Below are 27,629 nucleotides of genomic sequence, written 5' to 3'. Positions count from 1 at the left end.
CTACAGAGTACGTAATATCCCACATTCCGCCATAATGTGTGCTCCAGGGATTTGAAACCCAGATCGGAATTTCATCCAAAGAAATAAAAGACACAAACAAGAATTCCCAGCCTCAGTTTCCCTATCTTCAAGTCAAGTGGCTGGCCCAGAAACTCCCTGGTCCGTCCGCATCCCTCCCGCGCCCCCTGCCGGCGTAAGGGGACACTGTCTGGCCGCATCCCGCCGTAGCGTCTGCGCTCTCGGTCGGCGTGGACACACTCGCGGCTGGGAATATAAAGGCCTAAGGGCCAGAGAAGATCCCGAACCAGAAAAGATTCCAAACCCTGCCGGAAGAGAGCTGAAGGCCCCCGAGCCGGCCCTGGGGCGGAGACTGACAGCTCGGGGCGTGGTCCCCTAGGGGGCGGGGGCTCGGGCGGGGCGGGGCGGGGCCAGCCGGCGGACCCAGACGTGGCGCAGTGGCCCGGCCGTTCGCCTCTAGCTTGCGGATCATCTTCGGCCCGGTTTCGATGCACCTCCCGCTGCCTCCACCGCCCCTGCTGCTGCTTCTCGCGGCACTCGCGGCCGCCGTCACTACCTTCCGGCCCGACTGGAACCGTCTGCACGGCCTGGCCCGAGCCCGGGTAGAGGTAAGTGCTCTGGTCCCTAGCTCAGGGACCACTGCCCCCAACCCTCTGGCCCCTTAGCTTTGGAATCACCGCTCACTTTGGCCCCGGGACCCTCCTGACTCCCAAGTCCTCCTCAGGGCCGGGACCATCCCTCCCGCTCCCCAGCCTCAGGACGCCCCAGCACCCACCACCGTGGAAGCCTGAGACACCCGATCTTGCGGCCTGGAAACCCGAACTCCTCCCTAGTTTCCCATCCGGCTGGACAGCGGGCCCCCAGACACACTGGCCCTGTCCCCTAACTCTACTCCCGGCCTGTGACTCTTCCAAACCTGTCCTCTGGAGCCTAACTTTACATCCTCCCATCACCACTTTTTCCTGGACTTCCTCCCCCACCACAGTTCCGGTTTGTGTCTCCCTTCCCCGAGGGAGGGAAGACTTTCTGGGCGCTTGCCCCACTATGCAAAAGCCAACTGCATTACCAACACTTACTCCGCAGCAGGCCCCCATCCTCCTCTGTGGGGAAATTACCCGTCAGAGCCCCTGTTTGGTTGTGTGACTTGAATCATCACAGATCCTCTATGGGCCTTAGTTTTGTCTGACAGAAGGAGGAGGAGGAGGAAGGAGGACTAGAAGAGTCCTGGGGTCTGGACTCCTGCTGGGAGGTGTCTCTCCCCTCTGGGAGTGCAGGGAGGGGCCCACACATCCTCCCATGTTGCGGAAGCAACCAGATGGAGGCCCAGCTCTGCATGGGGCTAGGTAGGGACCAGATGGCAGGTATCTCTAACGGGGTCTCCCAGGGCAATTCAGAGCTGTTTCCTTCTGGCCTGCCTCCACCCTGAGGTTCTAGGGGCCAAAGTCCAGGCCCAGGTCTCTACTGCCTGAGAGAAGTAGAGTAATCATTTCTTTTGGGCATTGGGAGTGAGTCAACAGTCAGTAAGGTGTGCAGGCAAGAGCCCCAAGGCTGGTAAGTGCCTTTGGGTCACTGGTCTTGCTCCTCTTTTACCTGATGTCTGTAAGCCCCTGTACAGAGTTCCCCCCTTCTGTCATAAGGGAACTTCTGTTTCAAAGGTAATCCACAGCCTCATCCAACTCTGGGAGGAGGGTGAAATGGTCTTGAGGGTGTTATTGGGCAGATATGAAGGATTCCTGACCTATCTGATTTTGTCCCCCTCCAGACCTGTGGGGGATGACAGCTGAATCGCCTGAAGGAGGTAAGTTTGTGTGTGTGTGTGTGTTTTGTGTTTTGTGTTTTTAAGAGATGGGGGGGCAGAGGGAGAGGGAGAGAGAGAATCTTAAGCAGGCTCCACGCCTAGCACAGAGTCCGACTCAGGGCTCCATCTCACAACCCTGAGATCATGACTTGAGCCAAAATCAAGAGCCAGATGCTTAACTGACTGAGCCAGCCAGGTGCTCCTGAAGGAGGTAAGTTTGAAGAAAGGGGTCTCCAGCTCTGTCTCCACTGAGCCCCTTGGGGGATGGGTAACATAGTCCTACAGATTGGCTGGAGGGGAAGTTCCCTGGGGTGGGAGTCAAGAGTGTGTGACCTCGGGCACCTGGGTGGCTCAGTTGGTTAAGCGACTGCCTTCGGCTCAGGTCATGATCCTGGAGTCCCTGGATCGAGTCCCGCATCGGGCTCCCTGCTCGGCAGGGAGTCTGCTTCTCCCTCTGACCCTCCCCCCTCTCATGTGCTCTCTCTCATTCTCTCTCTCAAATAAATAAATAAAATCTTTAAAAAAAAAAAAAAAAAAAAAAAAAAAAAAAAAAGAGTGTGTGACCTCAGCAGGTTTCAGTTTCCTGTCGGTATCTGGAGGGGGTCGTGGTCTGATTCTCTGGTTCTTTCCCAGGTGAAGGCCTTCGTCACCCAGGACATCCCTTTATAGTATCCTTTTTCTGTTGTGGGGGAGGGAGGATGGCGAGGAGCATCTGGGAGAATCTCCTTCCACTTAACTTCACAGATAGGGATGACAAATGGTTTTCATCTGACAAGTGGAATTGATAGTGACTGCCCAGAGAATTCCTAGGTGGTAGGCAAGAGAAATTGACTACTGATGACTGCCACAGACACGGGAACGGAGAAGAGAGCACTTTACTTCTCTGAACTCTAATTTCCTCACGTGTAAATGGGGGATCCCTGCCCTACCTGGGCAAAAGAGGCAGTGCTGTTCACCTGCTGTTCATAGGTGGGAGACCCCACCAGCCTCGGGCCACCACTACATGCCTTAACAACTCCAGTCACAACCTGGTAATGAAACACCTTCCAGGGGCCGATCCAGAGCTCGTCCTGCTGGGCCACCGCTACGAAGAACTGGAGGTGAGGCTTGGAAGCCGGGCGGGGGCGGGGTGGGGGGGTTGTCGGGGCGAGGCGCACTGACCCCACCCCTCCTCTACTTCAGCGAATCCCACTCAGCGAAATGACCCGCGAGGAGATCAATGAGCTGGTGCAGGAGCTCGGCTTCTACCGCAAGGCGGCGCCCGACGAACCTGTTCCCCCTGAGTACCTACGGGCGCCCGCCAAGCCCGCCGAAGGCGCTCCGGACCGCCCTGACCTTTAGGTCCGGGGACGCGGGCCCACCTCCTCCCCCGCCCGAGCCCTGGGGACAGAATGAAGCGCTCAGCGTCCCGGGAGCACCTCCCTCGCTGAGGGCCGACGCCTCGTCCCTGAGCCGGCAGAGATGGAGTTGGGGTTTCCTCCTAACCCCTCTTTCTTCCCTACCCAGCTCAATTAAATCCTCTTCCGCCTAAACTGAGACTCGACTCCTTCCTTGCTGCGGGAGGGTGGGGAATAGGAGCCCCCCTAATACCCCCGAGAGGCCCAGCATCCCCAAATACTTGGCTGCTGGAATGGGGATGTGTGCACGCCTTGCCAAGCTGCCATAAATTTAACAACCCCAAGAGAGGCAGAGAGGAGTCAGGGTCGTTGAAAACCAATAATTTATCAAAACGCAGCGTGTGTATGCAGGGGAGGGTGTCGCGACAGACAGGGCAGCAGTGGGCAGGCGCACAGGGAGGGGATGGTGCCTGGATGGTGGGGGCAGCTTGCCGCAGGCGGGCCGTGCGGGCAGGGAGGCTAGACATTCTTGCCGCGCAGGCGCAGCTCGTGGCGCCGCAGGTGGTTGTAGAGCGACTGAACATAGGTGAAGACGCACTTGGGGTCGGGCTTCTTGCCCATGATCATCATGTCCTCCACCTCCACCAGAGGCACGCAGTCCACCAGCATCCTGCAGGGAGGGGGCACGGGGTGGGTGTCAGCGCCGACCCCGCCTCCTGCGGCTACCCTCTACCTGGAGGTCTTTTCACTGCTTGCAGCCTGTTGGTCTTCCATAAACTCCAGATTCTTGATTGACTGAAGGGGTAAAAGCTTTCGGGGAAGACAGGAAACTCCAGGCCCCACTCACCGAAGCCTAGAAGCATCACTATGGGGAGCCAGGCCAGGAAGGCGGAGGTGGAGATGGGAGAGGAGCACCATGCTCCATTCCAACTCTGGGCAGGTCCATGTCTCTACTCCTAGCCCGGGGGGGGGGGGGGGGTTCCTGCCTCCAGACTTCACCCATGTTCTGTCTGGAGGGCCACCTCCTACACACCCTCAATGGCACACTCCAGCTGGCACAAGCCTCTGGGTTGGGCCATTGGATCCAGTGGGGCCTTACCAATGGGAAATCTTTCTCTGCAGTCAGGACCCGCCCCTGTAACCCTCTGTGCCCTGGATTATCTCTCAGATGCCGGGCCTGGTACCTCCTGCAGAGAGGCCCGGGAACTCCTGTCCTTGCATCAGGGGACAATCCCACTACATGAGATGGAGGACAGCGAGTGTGTGTGTGTGTGTGGGGGGGGGGGGTAGTTCTTTAACCCTTACCACCTGCCTTGGCTAGAGCAGGGGAGGCAGACGAGGGTCCCAACCAAAACAGCCAGGACCATCTACAACATGCTCAAGGGTGGGACCGCCCTTCTGTCACCCTCCAGAGTGCTAGCTGTACTTTACAGATAGGGAAACTGAGTCACAGACCAGGAGTTATGTTTCAAGCCCCATAGCTTAGTAGGTGCAGGGCTGGGCCTCCTGGGACTCAAGCACCCCAGTCCTGGCTGCTGACACCTGCCTGGAGCCCCCTCTTCCCTATTGCAGGAGCCATCTCCCCACTCTGGAGTCAATGGGTGGCAGCATCTGACAGCCCCAGAGCTCTAAAGCTGGAGTGTGCTCCTTGGCTCCATTTCCCCTCCTCTCCCAAAGCAAGACGTTTTCTGCCTTGCTCCCTCCCATGACCATGTTAACTGAATTTCCTTTGGCAGGGAAGGCATAAGGGCAGGAATTGTTCCTATTGCCAACACACCAAAGGGCCCAGGACTACCTCCTCCCATCTTGTGCCCTCAAGGTCAAACCTTGGGACCATGGTAGGGCTGGGGCCTACTCCCAGCTCACCTGGACTCCTTCATTGAAGCAGCTTGGGAGGCAGGAGACCTCTGTTTCAGTCCAGGCTGTACCCCTGATCAGCTGTGTGTGCTAGATAAAGCTCTCCCCTGTTCTGTGACTCAGTTTCTCCACCTCTGTAGCAACAAGTTCTCTGCCTCATTGGAGACCTTGGGAGCACTTAGGATGAATGAGGGGGTTTCTGACTCTGTTGCTGATGTGCTATGTGCCCTTGGGATCATGTCTGCCCCAGGCTGGATTCATTTCCCCGGCTACACTAGGGGGAAAGAGGCAGCCTCTCTCTGCATCTTCTTCAAGCTGTGGCTATCACCCCAGGGATCCCGGGCTCCCCAGTGTGGAGCTCCCTCCCACCTCTGGTGTCTTCCCTGGAGACCTTATAAAGCCATTGTTTACACTGGGGCTCACAGCTCAGGGCTCCAGCTGCCCCAGTGACAGGCCAAACACAGGGCAATTCGAGCAACAGCACGGCTGAGTCACACTTTCCAACTGGATCAGGGCTGGGTTGGCCCCTCTCCTTCCAGGCCAGCCTGCTGGGCAGCAGCTCCTAAGTCCATATATGACCTGGAGACAGAACCAAGCCCATCCTCCCCTCACCTGCATGGCTTCTCTGGGTATATGTGTACACATGTGGGCTGCCCCCCACATGGCTCCAGGCCCCGTGGGGCATTTGAGTGCACGGCTAGCTCTGTCCCTGACTCACATTACTTTGGGCAATCCCCTTGCTCCCTCTGAGCCTTTGTCTTTTCTTCTCTCTACACAACAGGTGGGAAAAGTGATGGGGTAAGGAAAACAGCTGCTAAGTGGGGAGTCTGGAGTTCCGGTTTCTGGCCCTGTCTCTGACCTAAAACCTCCAGGACGCCGAGCCACCTTTCTCCTTCTCTGAGCAGCTCGTCTGGAATGGATAGTTAGCTCAGGACCTGAATTCTGTGGCCCTGAGGTGAGGTGACTAGAGAGAAAATGCCAGAGCTGGTGTAGAGATCCAGATCCAGATCCAGATCCAGATCTAGAAACATCTTCCTGTTACACTGGCCCCACTCCTGAGCTCTCCAATGAGTGTGGCACCACCAGATCCCCAGTGCCCAAACTGGAGGCCTGGCAGATTCCTTGAGCCTCCTTCTCTCTCCCTAACTGGATACATCAGGAAGCCTGTCCTACTTCTTATTAAGCTGCTTCAGCTATCTAGCCCATTCCTTCCCTCCCCATCCCTCATCCAGGCATTGTTCTAGAATGCTAACCAGACCACATACATTCCTTCTCTGTTTGGAAATCTTTTATGACTCTTGTCCTCAGGAGGAAGTTCAAACTCCTGTGGCCCCTTCTCCCCTTCATACCCAGACTAAACTTCCTTCCCTTCCCAAGTGTGCCATGCTCTCTCTCCCTATCAACCCCAGCCCTGTGCATAAGCTCATCCCTCTGCCTGGGACTCCCTTTCCCTCCTTTATCCTGAACTTGTCGTTCAGATCCCAGCTCGGTTTGCACTTTTTTCAGATAGCCGTCCTGGGCCTGCAGGCCGGGTCAGGTGCCTCCTCTGGGGTTCCCTCCTGAGCTTGCTCCATCTCAGTCCTACTCATGTGGGTCATCACTGCCCCTTTAGAAGAATGGTCTTGCCTGCTAGGCCCCAAACTACCAGAAGATAGGGCCATGTCTGGCTCCTTCCGGCTCTTCTCAGGGTCCGGTTGCTTCCCCCACCCACCTCCCAGGTCTCTCTCTGTGCCCCTCTGAGCAGATTCCAGCGTATAGCACAGGTGGGCGAGGCGGCGTTTCTCACCGTGGGGCCCCTGAGCAGGGGTTAGGACTTTTTGGTTTTTACCAGCCCCTTCTGGACCAGACAGCGGTAGAACTCCTGGATGTACGTGTACACGCACTTCCAGTCAGGCTCTCGAAGCCGCACCATGTCCTCTGTGTCCAGGAGCTGCGGGCAGTCCGCATGGGTCCTGGGGAGGGTAGGGGGCCGGGAAGGGGCAGGGAGGGAGGCAGGGCCCGGGAGAGGAAGAGGGGGAAGAGGCAGAGAAGAGAAAGGGGAGGAGAACAGAGAGACACACACATACACACACACACAGAGACAAGAGTTCAGTTACGTTCTCAGTGCTGCAGTCGGCCGGCCCCCCCCGCATGCCCCTTCCCCATTGTGGACGTGCCGCTCACTACCCATCACTAATGGTGTGCGATGCAGACAGGGGTGGGGGGCCAGACCAGTCACAGGTGCAGAGAACTCTTGGGGCAAGCGGGAACGGGGTGTGGGGCAATGGCGTTGGCACTGAGGTTGGAGAGGAGGGCTGTGCCCCAGGGAGGGGGGGTGAGGGAGGCGTGAGAGGAGGTGGGGGAGGGGAAAGAGGAAGAAATCTGGGGGAACCAGAAAGAGAAAAGGAGAAAAGGAAAGACAGATGGAGGGTGCTGAGGGTGAGGTGAGCAGACGGGGTAACGATTCCAAAGTGGAGGGCTTGCTGATGTCCTATATAAGCCTTTGGCAGCACCTATATAGGCTGGGCGGGCACGGTGCCCGGGCCAGGAGCCTCCTTTTGGAATCTCCAGCCGGGATCCCGTGGGAGCAGGAAGCTCTGGTGATAGTGGGAGGAGAGCAGGACAGAGAAAGGGAGAGAGAGAGAGGGAGGAGGGGGCAGAGGGAGGATGGAGGGGATATGGACAGGGCCACCTGGTGGGCCTTGGCCGGGGCTGGTAGGCGGGCCGGCGGCTCCTTCGTTCCGGCGGGCACCTGGCACGCTCAGCGGCGGGTGGGCAGGGTGGAGAGGACAGGGGCTTTCTGGGGAAGGGGGGATCTCAGCCGCTGTCTGACAGTGCAGCTGGCCAGCTCTAAGGGGCCTTGGGGCAGCTGGGCCTGGCCCAGATGCGCAGCCCCGGATGCCCAGCTGACACCAGCAGGGCTGGGGCCCACACTTACTCTGCAGATGAGAAGGCCACCTCGAAGTTCTGGCGCCGGTTCTGCGGGCTGAGCTGCCCATAGTCGAAGGCCTCGGGGAAGAAGTTGTGCACCAGGGCACAGAAGGCCATCCCATCACTCCAACTTGAGGAGAAGTTCTGGATGTCCACGTGCTATGTATGGGTGGTGGAAGGACTGGTCAGCTTCCCCATAACTTCTATGCCCCCAGCGTTTGGCATTCCAGACGTAGGGCAACTGGGGTCAGAGAGGCCCTGTAGCTTTCCCAAGGCTGCACAGCAAGTTGGGCAGTGGGAACATGAGCATCCTTCAATTGAGTTTGTCAACTCCCACGTCTGCTACGTATAGGCACAGAGCAACCAGGAGGTCCAGCACCACCCGGCTAAGACCATGGTCATGCCTCCCTCACTCCTTCCCTTACTTATAGAAATTTACCCAGCTCCCCCACTCCCATTTCCAAGAGCAATGAGGGGGGACTCCAAGAGTGAGGTCTGACCCTGAACTGGGCCCCTCATTAGGCCCTGCCACTTAATCACTTATTCTGGAATCTAGGGCACGTTGTGTGTCCTCTTTGAGCCTGTTTCCTCATCCCCAAAGAGGGCTTCCATCCTCCCTGCCAGGCACGGGGGCTGTGAAAAGCACAGGGTGTGAGAAGGAGTTCTGCCAAGAGGGAGGTGCAGAGCGGCGGGGTGGGGGTTGTGGGGAGAAGAAAGAAGCTAGGCTGCCTGGCCTCATAGAGCTCACCTCATAGCCACGTGTCTTGGCTCGGCACCAGTCCAGCAACATCTGCTTGATGCTGGTAGCGTTGGGGACCCCAAAGCTGGTGGAGCGCTGCACGGCTGCGCGGGGTCCACCAGGGCTGCTGCAGGGGCGCGTGGGGGCGGGGGGGTGGTGGTGAGGCGGGGCCGGGTCACACCACCATAGGGGACGCTGCCTCCGCCCGCCCATCCAGCCGGTCCCAGGCCCCGCCTTCCCCGTCCTTCAGGCCCCTCCCAGCACAGCTCCCACAGCGCCTTCCCGTTTCTGGCCCCGCCCAGCCACGCCCGCTGCTACTCACCCCGCGGCGCCTTCCTTCTCCAGCTTCTCAATCATGGCCTTGCGCGCCTGGGAGGCCGAGGTCTTGGGCAGGCTCTGCGCCTTCATCAGCTCTTTCTTCTTCTCTGCTTGGCGTTTCTCGAGTGCCGCCAGGCTGCCGGGCCGCGGGCTGGCCTCATCCTCGCGGTCAAAGATGCTGGGGGGGGGGGGGGGGGGTAGGGAGGCGACTGTTAGGCTCCTCCTGAGCCTCGACCCCCACTTGCCAAGGGAGGGGTCCTGTTGTACCCTACACCCTGCCGTATATCCACCACCGGCAACACAGGTCAGCAGGGGAGGCGCCCTTATCACACCCATTTTGCAGAGTAGACTGAAGCTCAAAGGACAAGAAGGTGGGAGCCACTCTTTTCAACAGACTTGGCCCCTGGGGAGTTCTCTGAGAACGGTCACTCTCTGATCAAGTTACTAGGTGAGTTCAGATTCTGGGCACTATCAACTAATAATGCCCACCAGCATAATCAGAATGATGGTAATAATAATAGCTCATATCTATTGAGCCTTTCCTATGTGCCATTTTAAACTTCACAAGGGGAGGGGCACCTGGGTGGCTCAGTCGTTAAGCATCTGCCTTGGGCTCGGGTCATGATCCCAGGGTCCTGGAATCAAGCCTACATCAGGCTCCCTGCTTGACGGGAAGCCTGCTTCTCTCTCCCACTCCCCCCCGCTTGTGCTTCGTTTCACTGTGCTCTGTCAAATTAAAAAAAAAAAAAATCTTAAACTTCACAAGGGGAGGGAGGCCTCTGGCCTCAGGTTTCAGAGGGCTTGGGGGGCAGTGCAAGAACTTGAACACAGGTCTTTCTGACTCAGAGTTCTTGAACCCCTCTGGTTCCCAGCCTGAATTCTGATCCTACCAGCCCTGATATACTCTGTGGGATAGAGGTGTACTCCTCCCTCACGGAATAAGGTGCAAAAGTGCTCTGTGACATGGGATGTGGTCTGCAGACACAGGGAAGGGGCAGGGCCATCAGGCAGCTCAGTGGCAGGCAGTCCTCTCTACGGGCTCAGTGTTATCGCTGCCACTCAGAGCTGGGAGACCCTGAGCAAGTCTCTGGCCTCCCCAGTGGTGTGGTTGAGGATTAGGTGAGATCACAAGGGGACCAGGAGTGGCCTGATTCCTGCTCTGATTCTCCCTGCCTGTATGCTTATCACCTTCCAGCACCATGGTCTACCCCTCTGTAGAATGGGTGTGCAGTGAGGTCCCATGTGGCACTGACTCCATGTGGTCTGGGGATGGGTACCTGTGCTCACCTGCCCATCTTCTTGGATGATGACGAGGAGAAGGTCTTGGTTTGCACCATGGTGCTGCTGCCACCATCTACAAGAAAGGGGAAGAGGAGCAGGGTGAGGGCTTCAGCTGGACGTCAGGACATAGGGCAGGGGGCTGTTGAGGGGGGGATGGTGGTAGCCACAGGCAGAGAAGAGAAAGTGACTGCTGGACAGAGAGACACACAGATGAAGGTACGGAGAGAGAGCTTGAGGAAGAGTCTGAGGAGGTGGACAGGCAGGCAGGCACAGGGCGACACCAGGCGGCCTTACTCTCCGAGCGCCTCACAAAACTGGACTCCACTGTGGTGGTGCGGGCCGTCCGTGTGCCATCATCTGGAGGGGCAGGGGACGAGAGGAAGGATGTGAGGCATGGGGCCAGCGGGTGGCTATATTCCCACCTGGAGCCCCGAGCCCTGCTTGGCCCCCTTACTGGAGTGGACGAGCCGCTCAGTCTTGGTGACAGTGCTGACAGCTGAGCCATCGGCTGTCCTCTGGCTGTGCTGCGTGGTGGTCTCAGTGGCTGTGTTGCCACGGCCCTCCCCTGGCCGGGCCCGTGCCTCTTGCAGCCGCCGTTCCCGTTCCTTGTCCCGCTGGTCTGGGCGGGGGTGGGGGGATGCCCCATGCATGCCCAGAAGGGCCACCCATCACCCACACAGCACATATGCATGGGCACACAGGGCACACAAGATGGGGTGGAGGGCAACTTGTTAGAAATACTGAAGACACAGGGGACAAGGGCCCTCTCTAGGAGTAGCTGAGGGTGAGGGGAAAGCTATAACTTGGCGGGGGTGGGGGGCGGGGTGTGGGGTGTGGCAATGGACTCAGGCAGAAACGGGGAATATGGACTAGCTAAACTCAAAGGGGAAGTATTTGGATCCAAGAAGGGAGTTTCTGTGGGAATGAGTAGCTTATTCCAGAGTGAATATGCAGATCTAGGGAGGAAGTAGCAGAGTTCAGGGAAGAAGCTGAGTGAGGCTAGTAGCTGAGTGGGTCTTTAAATGGGTCTTAGGTGGGAAAAGAGCAGCTGGAGGAAGAAATATCTAGATGCAAGGAGGGAGTAATTGGAGGTACCTGAGAAGTAATTCAATACAGGGAAAGAGTGGTCAGGAGAGAAACTGGCAAAAGGGGTAAGTGGGCCTAAAGAAGTAGGTGGGTGGGCACAGGGGCTAGGTGGTCATCAGTGGGGCCTGGAGGAAGCAGTCAGATTCAGAGAGTATCTAGAGCAGCAAATGAATCTAGAATCTGAGGGAAAGAATAGCTGGGTCTAGGAAGTGCTCAGGGAAGGGGAAGCTGGGTGGGGGGCAGAGGCTATGGTGGTCATCAGTGGCTCTCAAGGAGAGAAAAGCAGCTGGGGGAAGGAGTATTTGGATTCAGGGTAGGAGTAGTCGGCAGCACTTGGGGAAGCAATGGTATCCAAGGGGGAGTAGCTAGGAAAGGGAGTAACTAGGTCTAGGAAGGAGAGGAGAAGCTGGTTGGGGATGGTATAACTGGGGTAGCCAAGGGGGAAAGAAGGGGCTAGGGAAGGGAGAAGCTGGATCCAGGGGGAAGGAGGCAAGGGAACATCTGGGGCTAGAGAAGAAGCTGGGTAGGGCAGTTTACTGAACTAGAGTGTCCATGAATGGACCCCAGCGTAAGGGGAGCAGCTGGGCGATGGAGCAGCTGAATCTGGAGTGGGGCAAGTGGCTCTCTACCTCTCTTCTTTTGTCGGAGCTCACGTAGTGCAGCCCGGATGAGCTTCCGTTCCTCATAGTCTGTCGTCTGATCCAGCTACAGATAGAACCCGTCATTACCCACCTGCTGGCTGCTGGTTCCTGCCCCCTGCCGACCCCTAGTCCACCAGATCTGGCCATACCATCTTGTCCAGGATGCTTTCGTCCTCGATGGCCATCAGCTCCTCAGCGCTCAGCGCAGCCCGCCTCTCTGGTGCTTTGTCCACCCGGGTTTGCTCGGCGCCATTAGCCACTTCCACTGCTGCAGCGGGGGGCTCTGCTGGCTCTGGCTCCATCTGCAGGGTGGGGACAGGGCATGGACTTTAAGGAGGGCTGTAGAGGAAACCAACCATGCCCCCAGCGGACAGGGGACCGGGCCCTGGGTCTGCGGGCACAGCCTTGGAAATATCCACCAACTGGTCAGACTGCCCGTGCGAGGATGGTCATAGTGTGGTCAGACTCGGGGAGGAGGCACCGACAGCCTTGCCATAGGGCTTCCCATCTACCCGGGATGGTGTTAATACAATTAGCAGTGCCAATACTGGTGATTTTCATTTGGTATTAAGCATTGTATAAACACTAGGGATTTTACTGTCCCTATTTAGCATAAGGGAAAACTGAGGCTCAGGGTAGCTGCATGACTTGCCCACAGTCCTTCCGTAAGTGTGATGTAGCCTGGGGTCTGAGCTGAAGGTAGCTTAACTCCTGAACCTGAGTTCTTTCTGCTGCTTCATTCCCAGCCCCCTCCCAGGCAGACTGTGCTCTGTCCTGGCAGTTCCCAAGGCCTGGGTCCTCCTGGGCCAGTGCCCAGGCAGCACGTGCCACACACACACACACCCACACACACACACACACACACCCACCCACACCCACACACACACACACACACCCCAACGGGGCTGGACCAGGGCCCTTGGGCTCCTGACCAGGTGTCTGACTGGCACTGCTCAGAGCCAAGTCCTCTCTGAAGCCTGCCCCCGCTCCCTCTAAGGGGCCTGCAGCCCCAGCCTAGCACCCTACCCCTCCCAGGCCACCTTCCAACCACTTGCGGACAAGCCCCCAGCCCAATTATCACAGCCCCTCCCCTCCTGGCAGGGCCTCTCGGTCTGTTGTGAGGGTAAGGAGAGCCAAAGTAGCAGCTGCTTTAGGGAGACTCAGCCTGGCTGGGGCAGAGTAGGGGTGGGGGTGGGGGCTGGGCCCTGGCCAGGGGCCGCTGGGGCAGCCACCAGGCATGCCTCAGGGCCAGGAGCCTGGCACCCTCTCGCCTGAGTGTTGGAGCACTGGCATCCCAGTCCCTCTGCAGATAGGTAAACTGAGGCTCAGAGGAGGTAGTGGCATCACTTAAGGCCCCTCAGCAGAGGCAGAACCCACTCAAACCCCCCCCCCTTCCCCAGCCCACAGGGACTTACGAGACTGCTGCTGCGGGCGGGACCGGCAGAGGAGCGGCGGCGGGTGCTGAAGGCAGGCGGGTGGGCCACGGGGGTCCCGGCATCCTCAGCCGCCTGGAAGAGGGCCTCGGGATCGGCAGCGGCCAGGAGCAGCTCACTGGGCTCCAGCTCGGGCTCAAGGTCAGGCGCAAGTGGGACCCCCAGCCGCAGGCTCAGCACCTCCACCTGCCTGCCCAGTGCATCCAGCCGCCGGCTCAGTGCTGCCGTCTCCACCCGCAGCTCTTCAGCTGCCCGGGCCACTGGCTCCATGGCCGAGGCTGCCGCCTCAGCCGCCTGGGTCACTGCCGCCCGGCCTGCCTCAGCCACTGCCCGCAGCTCCTCCAGCGCCAAGCCCAATCGCTCCTCAAGGGCTGCAGCCAGCTCAGACCCAGGCCCCGGTACCCCCGGCATGGTGATGGCAGGGGCTCTATGGTGGGGTGACGAGGGGCACAGTGGTAGGGACAGTTGCCTCTGGCTGGCAGTGTCAGAGTCTTTGCAGCTGGCCTGAGGGCGAAGGCAAGGGCAGTGGGCCTGCCCCGCCCCTGCTGGCCTCCCGGCCTCCCAGCCTGCTGCCCGCCAGCTGGGGCTGGGGCCCAAATAGAAACCTATTCTGGGCTCCCTGTGGAGGGGGCTGTGGGGGAGGGGTGGCCTGCCCGAGCAGGCAGACCGCCAGGCCTGGCCCTGGCCCTGCAGAGATCACAGACTGGCAGTACAGAAACTCTGCACGGGTCCTGAAGGACTACCTAGGCCACAGCCCCATGCCCCACAGATGGGGAAATCAAGGCAGGGAGCAAGGAATGGGTCTGCCTGGGCCACCATTTGCATTAACTGTGAGGATCCAGTCTGCCAGACTCCAGAGCCTGCACTCCTTTGCCTTTAGGCCATGCAGTTTTAGAAAGCCCTGAACAAATGGGGGAAATGGAGGCACAGAGAGGCGGGACTTTGAGCAATCTGCTATAAGAAGTGTCTCGTCCCTGACATAAATATTCTCTGGCCTGCCTGTGGCCCTGGGATCCAACCACAGATTTTGAGCACGTTTTAGGCACTTTTCTGCTTTCCCTTGATTCTAGATGGGGAAACTGAGGTGAGTTGGTGGTATCAGATGCAGAGCTCACGATTGTACCTCCCACCCACCCCAAGGGCCTCAGCCACCATCCCCTCACTCTCTTGGCAGAGAGCAGTTAGGTCCTGCTCTGCAGGGGAAAGGGTGCTTTCTTGCCCCCACCCTCTCCCAGTCACCCCCGAGAAGGCCCAAGTCTGGCTCTAGCCATCTCACCTCAACCAAAGTCCCATTCAGTCCCCAGTGCAGCCCAGAGGACATTACCTGGGCAGCCGGACGGCCCACTGGGGATCCCTTCCCCAGCTGAGCTCCCAGCCAGCTGATCCCAGGCTCGGGAATGAATAATGGAAGGGTGCAGCGTATTCAGTTCTCGTGGCACCTGCTAGGCTGCGGCCTCACCTGACCGGCACCCCCTGCCTGTCCCCCCATCAGTGCTTCTGCTCAGCCCCGCAGAGATGTTGACACAGATGGTAATCACTAATCTCCAATCTCCTAAGAGGCCAGGCTGATCTTGGATGAGAAGATCAGCAGCTTTGCTTCTTGGGGCTGAGGCTCAGTTTGGAGTAGGAACAGGAGCACTGGGACTATCACAGGAAGAGGGGCAAGCCCTCACCACCCTCTCTGAACTTCCATTTTCCCATCTGTTCATTAGGAATGAACCAACCAATTTTGGAGTAAGGACCAGAGATCAGCATGTGGGAAGCCTGAGGACAGTACAGAGTAAGCTTCTGACACACCTAGTGGGCGATACAGATCCTAGTCTGCCCTTAGCTCTGCCACCAACTGGCTCTGGACTGTAGGTAGCCACCTGCTCTGTCTGGGCCTCAGTTTCCCTGTTTGTGCAATGGGGGAGGAGCGGAGCCAGAGGAACCCCGCTAGCCTACAGCCTGAAGCAGTCTATATAAGATTGATGGATCGTGAGGCTGGTGGGGTAAGGAGGGGCTCACCTTAATGCTGCAGCCTCCCCGGCTAGCAGGGGAGGCATGGCTGAAGCTGGTGACGTGAGTGACGCTACCCAGCTGGGCCAGGGTCCCAGGGCTGCTGATATGGGTGATGGTGCTCTTGCCCCCACTGCTGGTGCTGAGGAGGGTGGGAGGCGCCCGTAGCCCCAGCGTCAGTTCTGGAGGGGGAGAAGGGCTACTGTCAGATCAGCTGCGGTGAGGGCGATGCCAGCCAAGTTAATGGTGCCCCTTGCTCCCAGCACACCCTTTGGAGAAACCCTGAACCCTGGCCACAGCACTTGCCCTATGTGCAGAGCTGGGTGGCTGGCTGCAGGCACTCATCCCCAGCAGTGGGGAGACAGCAGGGAGGCCTACCTGCCCTCTGGTTGCCTGTGGGCAGCAGCACTCGGCTCGTGGATGCCTGGCCACGGCCATCCTTGATCTCGATGGTGAATGTGGTCTTCATACCGGCCCCTGGCTCGGCAGTGCCGACAGGCACGGGAAGCGGGGCACTGGGCTCCTCTGAGCGGGCCACGGGCCCCCCTGCTCTGTTTTCAAGGGGCCTGGCAGCCAAGCCCCGCCCCCTGGGGCCCTCCTCCCGGGGGCAGCTCTGAAGCTGGGCCAGGGGCCTGGCTGTTCCTCGTGGCTCCTTGCTGAAGCGGGAGGAGGTGGCACTGGGGCCCCGTGAGGAGGAGCCACTGGAAGAGGAGGCAGGGGTAGTGCTGATGTGGGAGGGGCCCAAGAGTCTTGTGGGGGTCGAGGGACCCAGGGCCAACCGGGGTGGACCATCCTGGAGCCCAGCAGCCATAGGAGAATCAGATGTGAACTTGCGCACACGATCCCGCACGGAGCTGGCCCGCTGGAATGGGGAAGGTCCACTGGCAGGGGTCGGGGGTTCTAGAAGGCATAAGAGGGCTATCAGTGACTTGGTGGGACAGGGACTGCCCTGAGTCTACAGTAGTGGGAACAGGTAGTACCTCGGTTCTGGGCTGGCTGGCGGGGGCTGAGCACGGACAGGGAGCGTTGGCAGGGACGGGGTCCAGCCAGGTCTGGCAGTTTGGAGAAATGGTGGTGGCCAGGTGGGGGAAGATAAAGGAGACGTGGATATGGGGGTTCCACCCCTCAGAGTTCTCTCCTCCATACTACCTCAGCCTCCCAACCCCTTCCTGTACTCCAGCCTCCCCATCCCGTCTTGTACCTCCTTAGCTCCTGGCCTCCCCACTCAGCTTTATCTATCTTATAGGCTCCTCCTTCTCCTCCCACACTGACCCTAGGATGACTTGGACACTCCTGGGGGCTGGGGCTAGGGCTTGGGCTGGAGGAAGGGTGCCCAGATCCTCCCTGCCGATGGAGATGGGGGACACCCCCCCCGGCCAGGACTGCCCCATGGCCTCAGCTGGGAGATGGGCGCACTCCCTTATTGGGGAAAAGAATGTGCTTGAGGCCCGTTGCCTTTCAAGGCTGCGGGGAGGCCTCTGGCCATGGGTTGGGGGGGGGGGTGGGCCAGGCTGGGGGTGGGGACACTTCAGGGCAGTAGGAGGAGTATCAGGGACTGCCTAGCCTTGAAGAAGCTGAAGCTGTCTAGGCAGTAGAGCCCATTTTCCAGACACGGAAGGGGAGGCCTGTAGCTACCCCTGCTGGGACCCTCACCTGCTCTCTTTGTGTTGGAAGGACCTTTGGTGGGGCCTTGGACAGCTGGGGGCTCTGTGGGGCCAGGCAGGAGCTGCAGGGGAGACATAGCATAGGCAGGGCCTGACTCCCAAACCAAGGAGCTCACCTGCCTGGCATCCCTGTCCCTCATCCACACTCACCTTGCTGACCACCTGCCTCTCAGTGCTGGGGGTGGCTGGAGCTTCCTGGGGCTCAGGACTGGTGGCCCTGGGTGGGCTGGAGGGTGGCTCGGGGCTGCCCACAGCCTCAGCAGCAGGACACTGGGCCTCAGCAGGCTCTAGTGGAGGCTCAGGAGAAGCAGTGGTGGGTGAACTGACGGGCGAGGCAGGTAAGCTGGGTGTGCCCCCAGGTGGGGCCCGCAGCAGGAGTGTCACCGTGGTCACATCCCGGCTGGTGCCCTGGGGGGTTGGGGTTGGCTCTGGGACTTCTGCCTGCTGCTCCTGTTTCTCTGGCTCTGGCACCTGTGGGTGACCCACGGGATGCAGCCAAGGCTCCCCAGGCTGTCCGGTGCCCAGGGCAGGGCAGGCAAAGCAGAGAGGCTAGGCATAGCTTCCTGTGGGCACACCCGCACATGCATGGACGCTGATCCTCACTTCCCAACCTCCTGGCACTACCTAGTGGAGGGTGGTTCAGAGAGGACCAGATCCTATGCCAAGGGTTGGGGATGAAAGGAGACCTGCTGGGGACTCCCGGCCTTAACAGATCCCTGGAGCTGAGGCCCCAGAGCCCTGATCCTAGCCTGGCTAATCAGTGGGTGTGTCTGTGGGGGTAGTCCTTCAGGGACTGGGACCCAGCGGCCTCTGCTGGCCACTTAAGGAATCTACACAGCGTGACCACACTCCCCGGAGAACAGTCAACTCTGTGAACAGTGCTCCACCCGTCAGCTGGGGTGTGATAGGTAGGCCCTGATAAGCCAAAGTCAGGATGTGGGCTGTTTGGACAGGGAGGGACAGCCCTCAGGATGGGTTTAAGCTGGGGAGGTACCAGGGTCAGATTTACATTTCAGGGAGATTGCATTGGCTACTGAGTGGAGGCTGGATGGCCATGGTGGGTCAGAGGGGGGCATGGAAGTAGGGAGGCCAGCAGGGTGGTAATGGGGAGACATACTCGGGAGCAGTATAGACAAGATGGCTTTGAGGGGAAGGCCTGGGTAGATGCAAAGTCTAGACTTGGGGACATGTGGCCAGAAGTTGCCCAGGAGAGGAGGCAGGGGCCTGAGATAGAGCCCTAGTGTCCCCCCCCGCCCCCCCCCGGGTCAAGTACCAGCTTAGCAAAGACACACAGGTGCTCTTTGCTGCTGGCATCCATGGGCACAGGACACTGGGCTACGCTCCCACCGTGCTCACCTTCCTTACCTCACACCGTTCCAGCCTCTGTGCTGCCCGCCCCTTGCTCTCCTCTCTTGAGCCACTGTTGGGACGCCCGCTGCACAACCTCCCAGCCAACGTGGCAGCTGGAAGGGAAGGACAAAATATCAGTGGGTGGCCCGGAGGTGCTGTGGGGAGCACGCAGCAGGGCACAGGGCAGGGCCAGGGCAGGGCACCTACCCTCAATCTCCTGGGCCCTTATGCGGCGGATGGCAGCTCGGATCAGCTTGCGTTCTTCATACTCACCGGCACCTCGCAGCTGTGGATGAGAAGCAGGCCACAGGTGCTGGACCGCGGAGGCCGGCTCCTCACCTGCCCCGCCCCGTCCCCTGCCCTGGCCTGGGCCTCACCAGCGCGGTCAGCTCTTCCACATCATTCATGGACTCCAGCCGCCCTGCCAGCCGCGCCAGAGCAGCTCGCTGCTCCGCCTCCTGCTGCTGAGAGCTGCAGGGACATCAGGACCATAACCGCCACTGCCACAGCCAAGTCATGGAGGATGTGGGCTGAGGGGCGGGGCCCGGACAGGGTACCCAGAACCTTGGCAGAGGGGCAGGGAGCGGCGCACCCCCTCTGGCTCCCCACTGGCACACGCCTGCCCATGTCCGTGAGCACTCAAACCACAGGCTCCGACGTGCTGTGGACATGCGTGTGTCCAGGGCCCCGTGACCGGCGAGTGGTCCGGGCCCACGTTCATCCCGGTGTATTCCAAATGCCGGCCAGTACTGCCATCTGCACCCAGACGGGCAGCAGACACAGCTGTGCTCGTGCCTGCCTGCGCAACGCCAGCCTCCTCCCACCTGCATGACCACCGCCCTGGCCACTCACTGCAGCCAGTTCTCCTTGTTGTCCTGCCGCTCGGCACGGAAGCGCTTGGATGCCAGGGCCTCCTCCTCACGCTGCAGCTCCTGCCGCTGCAGCTCCCGGATGGCTGAGCGGATGCGCCGCCGCTCTGCCAGATCCGCTGTGACCTCCAACTGTGGGGTGGGCGGGGGTGAGGGGCGAGTCATTATGGCTGCCGGGGTGGAGGGCGGGCACCAGCTGCCCACAGCTTGGCCTGGGCCACAATGAGTGGTCTGTCTCTCCTCTCTCTGCCACATGCCTGTCACGAGCCTGCCCTCCCACCCACCCGGGGTCTCAGGGAGACCCGGCCCATGGAACCAGAGCTCCTGGACAGGCCGCTGTGCACTGTGGTTTACAGAGTGGGCGGCCAGCAACTGCCCACCTGGGCCAGTTGCCAAGCCAGGCACCGCTTCCTGAGATTTGACTCCTGTCTCAGAGTCCTTCATCAAACCCCAAAGAGCCTGGGAGTCAGGAGGAGGGAGGCCACCCTATGGGCTCCTAACAGGGTCCCTGGGGGAGGAAAGGGTGATTAGGGCAGCCGGAGTCCACCCTGTGAGCAAGGAAGATTCTCATGTTCTGGTCCCAAAGCACTACAGCCTTGCTGGGGGTAGCAGCCTCATCCACACTGGACTGATGGGAAAACTGAGGCAGAAGCAGGTGCTCAGGAGTCCTAGTTTCTTGCCCGGCTGGGGGCTATTTTTTTCCCCCTGTACTGACCCAGTCCTAACCACCATCAAAGGGGCCAGGGCCCAGAGTAGCAGGGTCAGTTCCCCAGATAGATAATGCAGCTGCACTAGGGTCTACCCAGGGCCCTAGAGAGGGTATCAATGGGGGAACAGGTGCTCCCACCAGCTTCTGGGCCTCTCAATCCCTGGGAAATTGGAGGCGGCTGGTCTAACCAGGTTCAGGAAAGGGCACCTTCGCTGGGCAGAGTCAGCCAATTCTGTTGTGCCCCCCCCCCCCCCCCCCACCGGTACCTCTCCCCCCTACAGTCTGTGGCTCAAGAAAGAGAGGACTGACCTGGAGAAATCATTCAGGGGTAGGGGCCAGGAATCCTCTACCTCCTTCCTTATAGCCTCCTCCCCCATCATTCCTTCCTACTCTAGGATAGGGGGCCAAGTGGTGATGGGGATAGGTTTCAGCAGGGTGTATGGGCTGGCCCAATCTGCCATCAGGTCACTTGTCCTAGTCTGAAAAGAGTAGGGAGAGCTCTGGGGGACAGATCCCTCCATGGTTCCTTCAGGCTCCACATTTCTGAGGAGCTATGGGAGGGTCCCTTGAGGCTCAGGCCAGAACCCCCAACTTGCTCCAGCCTCAGTCCACACCTGGCTGGGTGGTCAGGAATATGTCCTTAACCTCTCTGTGTCTCGGTTTTCTCATTTGCCAAATGGAACAATGGCTCCCACCTCAGGGCAGTGGGTGGGGATGGGGGCAGTGACTTGGGGTCCCCCTGCATAGCTGTGCATGCAGTAAACATCACCCTGTCCTTGGTTCCAGCCGCTTAGGAGGAGAGAAAGGCAAGGGTAAATGAGTTCAAGATACGAGACATCAGTAACATTTATTGAGAGCCTATATGACAGATCCTGCACTGAGCCCCCAGTCTGTCCTAATCTCACAGAAACCCTAGGTACTTTATTACTCCTATTTGACAGATGAGGAAACTGTGGTTCAAGGGGGAGAAGTCATTTGCTTACAGCCAAACGACCGGAGCCAGCATTTGGACCCATGTCTCTCTGACTCCAGGGTCAGCCTTGAGCTGAAGATAGCTCTGTTGCTAGGGCCTGTCTGCCATGGTGGGTACCTCAAGGACCTTGGCACCACTGTGTAAGGAACCCTCTCTAGCCTGGACTAGAGAGAACTATAAAGGGGGCCTATTACAGCAGAGGAGGGAGAATGAGACTCACCTTCCCACTCTCCAGTCCTGGCCTCAGAACTAGAGCCTTCTGTGGTACACTTGGAGATTGTGGACAGTGTGTGGTACACTTGGTGATTGAGGGGTCAACTGGCTCAGTCCCCCTGTCCAGAGGGTAAAGAGGCTAAGAGATGCAATGACTAGCCCTCTGTCTCCTGGGTACCCCTTCTGAATGCCCTGGATTCCAGAGATGGGGTTCTTGTCCCTGAAAACAGCCTGATGTGGAACCTTGGCTACCTCTGTAATCCCTAGGAGCCTCACTGTCCCCATCTGGAAAATAGGATCCTCCGTCTGATCCTCCCACCAAATGAGTGAAGCGGAGCTGGGGGAAGGACAACCTCATTCCACTGGTCATCCCCAGCATGACCCTACCCTTTGGGCCTGGGTATACTGTCTGCCCACAGTAGCCCTGCTGTGTGGCCTATGTTCCCCGCCCTCTCAAGCCCCACCGTTGTGTGTGGAGGGGGCTGTGGGAGGGAGGGAAGGAAGTACAAAGCGCCATTGTCCACTAGAAGGAAGGGGAAGGGGATAGGGCGGTTTCCGAAACTGCCCAGTGAAATTCTCCCGGGAGGAAAGAGGGCACTTCCTCCTCCTTGGGGGCCGGGTCTCCCGGCCTTTCTGTCCTCGCTGCTGGGGAGCGGGGGGTGGGGTCTGGCAGGCCCCGGCATCTCTCTGGGACTCGGTCTCCCCACCAGCACAACACAAGACTTTCCGGGCATTTCCTCAGTCCCAGCTCCCCCAGCCACCCTGGGAGACCGGCCGGCAGTGGAGCGAGGCCTCGCCAGGGGGCGCCGAAGGCCCGCAGGCTCCGGAACGGCCCGCCCTCCCAGGGCACCGCCTCTCCCGGGCCGCCCCGAACTGGGCGCCCGGGGCGGAGCCAGACAGGAAGCCCCCAGCCACCGCCTGCTTTAATGTCTCCGGCTACGGAGAGGAAATCAAAGTTCATAGCACTTAAGCAGCTTCCCTAGGTCACCCAGCTAGTGAGCGTCGGAGCTTGAACTCGAACCCGGGACCGAGGCGGAGGGCGTCCGGGTATGTGGCGGAGGGACACGCGGCGTGCCTGTCCCCCAGCGCCCCCATCCCGCGCAGGCACCCCGCCCCGTCCTCAGGAATGTGCGGGAGCGTAGGCCGGAAGCGGCTGCCCGGGTCCCCGAATCGGCCCGAAGCTGGGGCGCGGGCCAGCTTTCCCTTATAAGGCCCGGCCCCGCGGGGAGGAGCCCGGCTTGGGACGCCCCCGTTCTTGCCACGAGGCCGGCGGGAGCCAGGCCGGCGCTCGGGGCGGGGACCCTCGGCAGTGCCGGGGCGAAGTAATGGCGGGCGCAGGCCGTGGAGGAACCGGTCTGGGGGTGGGAAAGACCTCGCGCCGCTTCGCGGTCCAGGGACGAGGGGCCGCGTCTAGTTAGTCCTTTCCCAGGGAGGGGGCGGGGCTGGGCCGACAACAGCTACTGCTTTGGCTCCTTCTCTGAAATCCCACATGGGGTGGGGGTTGGCGACTGGAGAACCCCGAGCCTCAGAGTGGACCCCTCAACATGGAGATGCCCGGAGACCTGGCTTTCTGTCTGGAACGCTCTGCCTCTACTACCCCCAGCTGACTTCCTGAGGGGAGGTCGAGCTGACGTGGTGGGAACCGCTGAAAAACCAACGGGACACACAGCCGGCTGTGGCGGTGGCAGACCCCCAGAGAGTCTAAGGGGTTGGTCTGAGGGCACACAGGCTGCCTGCCTTGGGTAGGTCATGGCGGTACTGGCCCCTGCCCAGTGACCCCTGCCTCCAGAAGAATGGTATGGGGGTGGGTAGGTCACTAGCCTTCTCCTAGGGAAGGTAAATCTTTAACCCCCATCCCTCCGCTGCCCACCCTCACAAAGGTAAAGAGCTGGTGGGGGGCAGGGCTCTGGCCCCTCCTCCAGTTCAGTAGCTCCCTGCCCTCGATAGTGGGCACATGCCTGCCCTGTGGTGTTGCCCTGCAGCCTTTCTGTGCATGGGGCTGGGTGGGCTATGGTTAGATAGGGTGCTCAAGAAGCTGGGAAAAGAGTAGGCCTATTCTTCCACTCTAAGATCTGGGCCCATGCCTCATCCTATCCCCATGTCAGCTCTAGGGCCTAGACATATGTTTGCACAGATCTCCACCTCCCATTTTACAGGTAAAGAAACTGAGGCTCAGAGAGGGAAAAATGACAGAGCTTACAAGGGCCCCCAAGGCCTTTCCCTCTTTACTGGCTCTTCTGGCTTTGAGTTACTCAAGACTTGGTCCCCCATGGCCCTCTTTGGGGTTTGTTTGGATCCTGGCACATCCTCTTTGTAGCTGGGTGCCCTCGGGGAGGTGATTTCACCTCTCTGAGCCACAGTGCCCTCCTGGCTTTTGGAGCTGCTGTGGTCACAGCTTCTGTGAGATGGTCTACCACCCAGCCTGACCCCTGCTGTGCCCTGGCACTTTTTTTTTTTTTAAGATTTATTTATTGATTTTAGAGAGAGAGTGTGGGAGCAGGGTGAGGGGCAGAGGGAGAGAGAATCCTCAAGCAGACATCCCGCTGAGCTGGGGGCCACATGCGGGGCTCAATCCCAGGACCCTGAGATCACGACCTGAGCCGTGGCCACCCAGGTGCCCCTGTGCCCTGGCATTTTTAATCATTGCTGCTACTATTATCGTTATGGCCAGCCTCCAGGGGCGGGCACTGCCCAGGCTGTTGCTTGGAAGAGCAAATCTAGCCTCCCCACACCTGTAGCTACACATGGGCGAGTCCTCAGCAGTTACTGTTTAAACAGGTGGTGGCAGTGGGGGGCTGGGAGGGACCAGGCCTTAGCACCTGGCACGGACAGGCACATGCTACTAGGTCCTCTGCATCAGCCATGCATAACAGGCTTAGTCCTGTCCCCCTAGCCTTCCTCCTGCCCCCTCCTTTCACCCCTCCTCTTGTCAGCTGAGAGGTAGCCTGGACAGGCCCTGCCTCTGACCTGGCTTGCCTGTCATCACAGCAGGGATGAACAGGCCACTTACCAGCTTTCGCAGGGCTCCCTCGTCCAGCCCGGCTAAGGCCTCATCCGCCATCTCGCTGGCCCCTACCTCTGTCCGTCCCCTCCTGGTGAGATCTCCAGTGCCTGTGGCACCTGACACCAGCTCAGGGAATTCTGCAGGAGACAGACATGAATTAGGCCTGCTGGGGCCTCTGGAAACCACAGGTACCTGGGTTCTGTGCCTCAGTTTCCCTCTCTAACCCATGATCATCTGTTGGTGTCCCATCCTTGCTACCTGTGGCTCCCGGCTGGGAGTTCCCCTCTGTCCTAGGCTGGCATGTTGAAAACTTAACAAACCAAGGGTGGGAGTCTCTGGTTCCTGCCCGGCTAACTTGATGCCAGCAGGCTGTGTGGCCTAAACTGGGCTCTCTCCCTGTCTTAAGCATCAAACAGGGAGAATAGAGACCTGGATTAAGAAGGCCCACCACAGCCTGATCACCACCAGGGGGTGCCCGCCAGAGTCCAGTTTCCTGCCCCACCCACCTATCCCCAGGGCCTGCCCAGCTCCTCCCGGACCAAAAGCTGAGTCTCTGGCTGTGGGCTGTGCCCATATCCAAATCCATGCTGCCACTACCCTTCATTTCCCCAGGTGATTTAATCCACTGAAGGTAACATCCTGTCTTCCAGTTCTTGACCACAGCCGTCTATACACACCCCTCCCTTCTCCCCTTCCTACCCTCCCCCTGATGCCAATTGTCTAGACCTCATGAAGCCAGGTGTCCAGACACCCAGCTCCTCCTGCCAATTTACAAACTTAGAACTGAATTTCCCAGCTAGAATGGCTTTCAGAACCTGATCCGTCCAACCTCTGGATAGGCAAAGTGAGGATTGAAGAGGGCCAGGGATTTGTCAGAGGGGTAAGGAGGATCCCAAAGACCCAGAGGGCAGGGATGGATTTAATCAAAATCTTGGCCACCTCTGGCTCCTGAAGCCCCCTTCCAAAGTGCCCCTAGGGGCTCAGGTCACTCCCTCTTGCCCCATCACTGCCCATCATGGCCCTCTAAATCCTGGCCCAACCTTCCAGCTCCTTTCTTCTTTTTTCAGCCCTCATGTCTTTATGGAATTTGAGGGCCCACAGCCTGACACACCGTAGGTGCTTAATGTATGGGGACTAAAATGGCCCCAGGATTGCCCCCCCCACCCCCGCGGAATTCCTCCCTCAGTCATGCCTTCCCCCTCCCCAGAACAGTCACTTGTCGAGTCACCCCATCCGGTGAAGGGGTCTGGTGGGGTGAAGGGCGTCCCTAAGCCACAGTTGGGGTTCTTCGGACCCTGCCTGTTCAAGTGGCTGCTTGCCTTTCCCATCCCCTTAGGCTTGGATGGGTGTTAACCACCCATCTTCCCTCTGTTGGGGTCCTTGCCTCTATCTACCTACTTTGGGGTAATCCCCCCGAAGTGCCACTCAGCAATCACCAGACTTTAGGTTCTGTGGACACTCTGAGTTCCCCCATGTCTCCTGAGGGGCAGGGGTCCCTAATGCGAAAGTCAGAACGCCGGGGGGACTATAGGAAGTGTCTTTCTCCTTAGGGACTCCCGCCGCTGCCCCACTTCAGTTCCAGGGCTCCCTGTCACACACACAGTCTGCGGCCCCCGGGGATTGAGAGAGATCTTAGAGTAATGTGGGACGTTCCCCAAGGTGTGTGCCCCCACAGACCAGGGTCCCTGGGGGTCGTGGAGCCTCCTGGAGGTCCGTGGGTGGTATCCTTTCCCGCGGTCTAGAACCTTATCCCATGGCTTAGAGCCTCAGTGGATGGGGGGAAGCTCCCAAGCCTGGGAGTCCCAGAACCCCTGTCCAGATATCCGCGTTCCACCCCCAGGACCCGTCGGGGGTCCCGGTGCCTCCCAGAGGCCTGCACACCCACCTCTCAGTCCGGCCCACCGTTCGGCGCGGGCTCAGGCTAGGTCTCTCGGGATCCGACAGAGACTAGGAACGGTCAGGCGGAAGGCGCCGCGACCGGGATCCCAGTCGCCCTCAGCAACCGTCCCCGAGATTCTGCAAGCGCCGCCCGTCCAGCCGCGCCAGCAGCCCTGCCAGCCCCGCCCCGCGCCGCCGCGCCAGCCAATCCTTAGGAGGGTCCCGCCCATTCTCGTGCCCCATTGGGGAAATTCAATTTGACGGCCACGCCCCCAGGTCAGGTCCCGCCCCACGCGGGCCGGGTTGTAGGGGATCGTAGTCTTGGGGCCACTGCTGCCGCGACCTTGGCTGGTTGGGCAGGCATCGGCAGGAGGACGCAGCTTCGCACCAAAGTCGGGGAGGGCGCCCAAAGCCGGGGTAAGTGGCCCGGGCTCGTCCGACTCGTGGAGTCTTCAGAACAGCCCCTCTCCGCCCTCCTCTTTGTTCCTGAGACCTTGTCCCTTCCCCCGACTCCGCCCCCTTCTCGCGTTAGCGTGTGGGCTTGGCTGCCGCCCAGGCTGCTTTCGGGACACCTGGTCCCGGCCACCTCAGAGCAGGGACTGTGACCGGCAGCACGTCGACCCTATGTTGGTGCATCTCATGGAGCATCTCAGGTGGAGCAGGATCAGTCACAACAACCCTTTCCCAGTCGACACACCTTTGGACTGACGTTGCCTTCATCTGTCATGCTTTTCCTTCCGAGCCCCTCAGGGTCCGCCTCTGGTTGCGCTAGAGGGAATACGGAGTACAGGCTCTCATTCAATAAATGGGGAAAATTGAGGCCCAGAGAAGGCCAACATGCCCAAGACAACACCAGGAGTTAGCCAGGGGACCCAAGAGCTCAGATCCACTGGGGAGGACGGCCCCACAGTATCTCGTGCTGGAGGCCCAGGACCCTCCCACCGACTCACAGTTCCAGGGTCATTGGACCCTACCTGTTCAAGGAGCCCGGGAGGTGGGGTCTGGAGTCCTGTCTGTCAAATAAAAACAATACCAACTCATTTATTTTGTACTTGCCATGTACCAGGTATAAAATCCCTATAACGACCATTTGAGCCCAGGGTTACTGTCCCATTTTACAGTTGAGGACAACAGCTGATAGGTAATAGAACTGTAATTCATCCCAGCATCTTTTGAGCCCAGAATTTGCTTTTACCCACTGTGATGTGGGGTAATGGGGAAGTGGTTTCAGCCTATTGCCCCAGCAGAGCCCCGCAGCCCTGCTGTCCAGATCCTCTGTGACCGACCGCCCAGCCACCCCACCCCACCCGCATCTAGAGAGAGGGCCAGTACACTCCCAGACTCTTTTAAAAGGTGTCATCTTATTTCATCCCCACATCCCTGAGGCGTGGTTCCACTTTACACAGGAGAAAATCAAGGCACAGAGAGGGAAGAGACTTGTGAAGGTCACACAGGAGGAGGAGCAAACAGATCCCAATTTTGGAGGCCATGGTTCCAGGTCCCCTTCTTCTGGGAGGGCCCCATCTAGGCCCTCTCTACTTGACCTAGATGCC

At 59.4% G+C, this 27,629-nt stretch overlaps 2 protein-coding genes across 3 annotated transcripts; one reads left to right on the top strand and one right to left on the bottom strand.

Moving 5' to 3' along the window:
- Positions 1–298: 298 nt before the first annotated feature.
- SELENOM (selenoprotein M) lies at positions 299–3,348 on the top strand. Its single transcript, XM_032395071.1, has 5 exons — positions 299–626; positions 1,781–1,816; positions 2,450–2,484; positions 2,838–2,916; positions 2,999–3,348. Exons 1-5 carry the CDS (start codon positions 507–509, stop codon positions 3,155–3,157), a joined length of 429 nt encoding a protein of 142 aa, XP_032250962.1. The 5' UTR covers positions 299–506; the 3' UTR covers positions 3,158–3,348.
- A 170-nt stretch (positions 3,349–3,518) lies between these two features.
- Positions 3,519–26,202, bottom strand: SMTN (smoothelin). 2 transcript variants are annotated; one of them, XM_032395140.1, is made up of 21 exons: positions 26,084–26,202; positions 24,205–24,335; positions 19,283–19,431; positions 18,808–18,901; positions 18,638–18,716; positions 18,446–18,543; positions 17,231–17,551; positions 17,070–17,142; positions 16,397–16,468; positions 15,795–16,316; positions 15,426–15,598; positions 12,135–12,287; positions 11,974–12,049; positions 10,713–10,877; positions 10,553–10,615; positions 10,265–10,331; positions 8,982–9,155; positions 8,669–8,786; positions 7,928–8,079; positions 6,797–6,962; positions 3,519–3,823 (listed from the first exon to the last, which is right to left on the bottom strand). In XM_032395140.1, exons 2-20 carry the CDS (start codon positions 24,253–24,255, stop codon positions 6,818–6,820), a joined length of 2,745 nt encoding a protein of 914 aa, XP_032251031.1. In that variant the 5' UTR covers positions 24,256–24,335; positions 26,084–26,202; the 3' UTR covers positions 3,519–3,823; positions 6,797–6,817. The 2 variants fall into 2 exon arrangements, with proteins under 2 accessions (XP_032251031.1, XP_032251032.1); XM_032395141.1 differs by lacking the exons at positions 6,797–6,962; positions 26,084–26,202 and adding an exon at positions 13,401–13,493 and having other exon boundaries at positions 3,526–3,823; positions 24,205–24,331.
- Between the last annotated feature and the right edge of the window lie 1,427 nt (positions 26,203–27,629).

The sequence above is a fragment of the Phoca vitulina genome, unplaced genomic scaffold (assembly GCF_004348235.1).
Source record: "Phoca vitulina isolate PV1807 unplaced genomic scaffold, GSC_HSeal_1.0 scaffold82, whole genome shotgun sequence".
In the NCBI taxonomy this organism is placed as follows: domain Eukaryota; kingdom Metazoa; phylum Chordata; class Mammalia; order Carnivora; family Phocidae; genus Phoca; species Phoca vitulina.
Note: the sequence above shows the minus strand (reverse complement) of the source record. Positions and strands in the feature narration are given on the sequence as shown.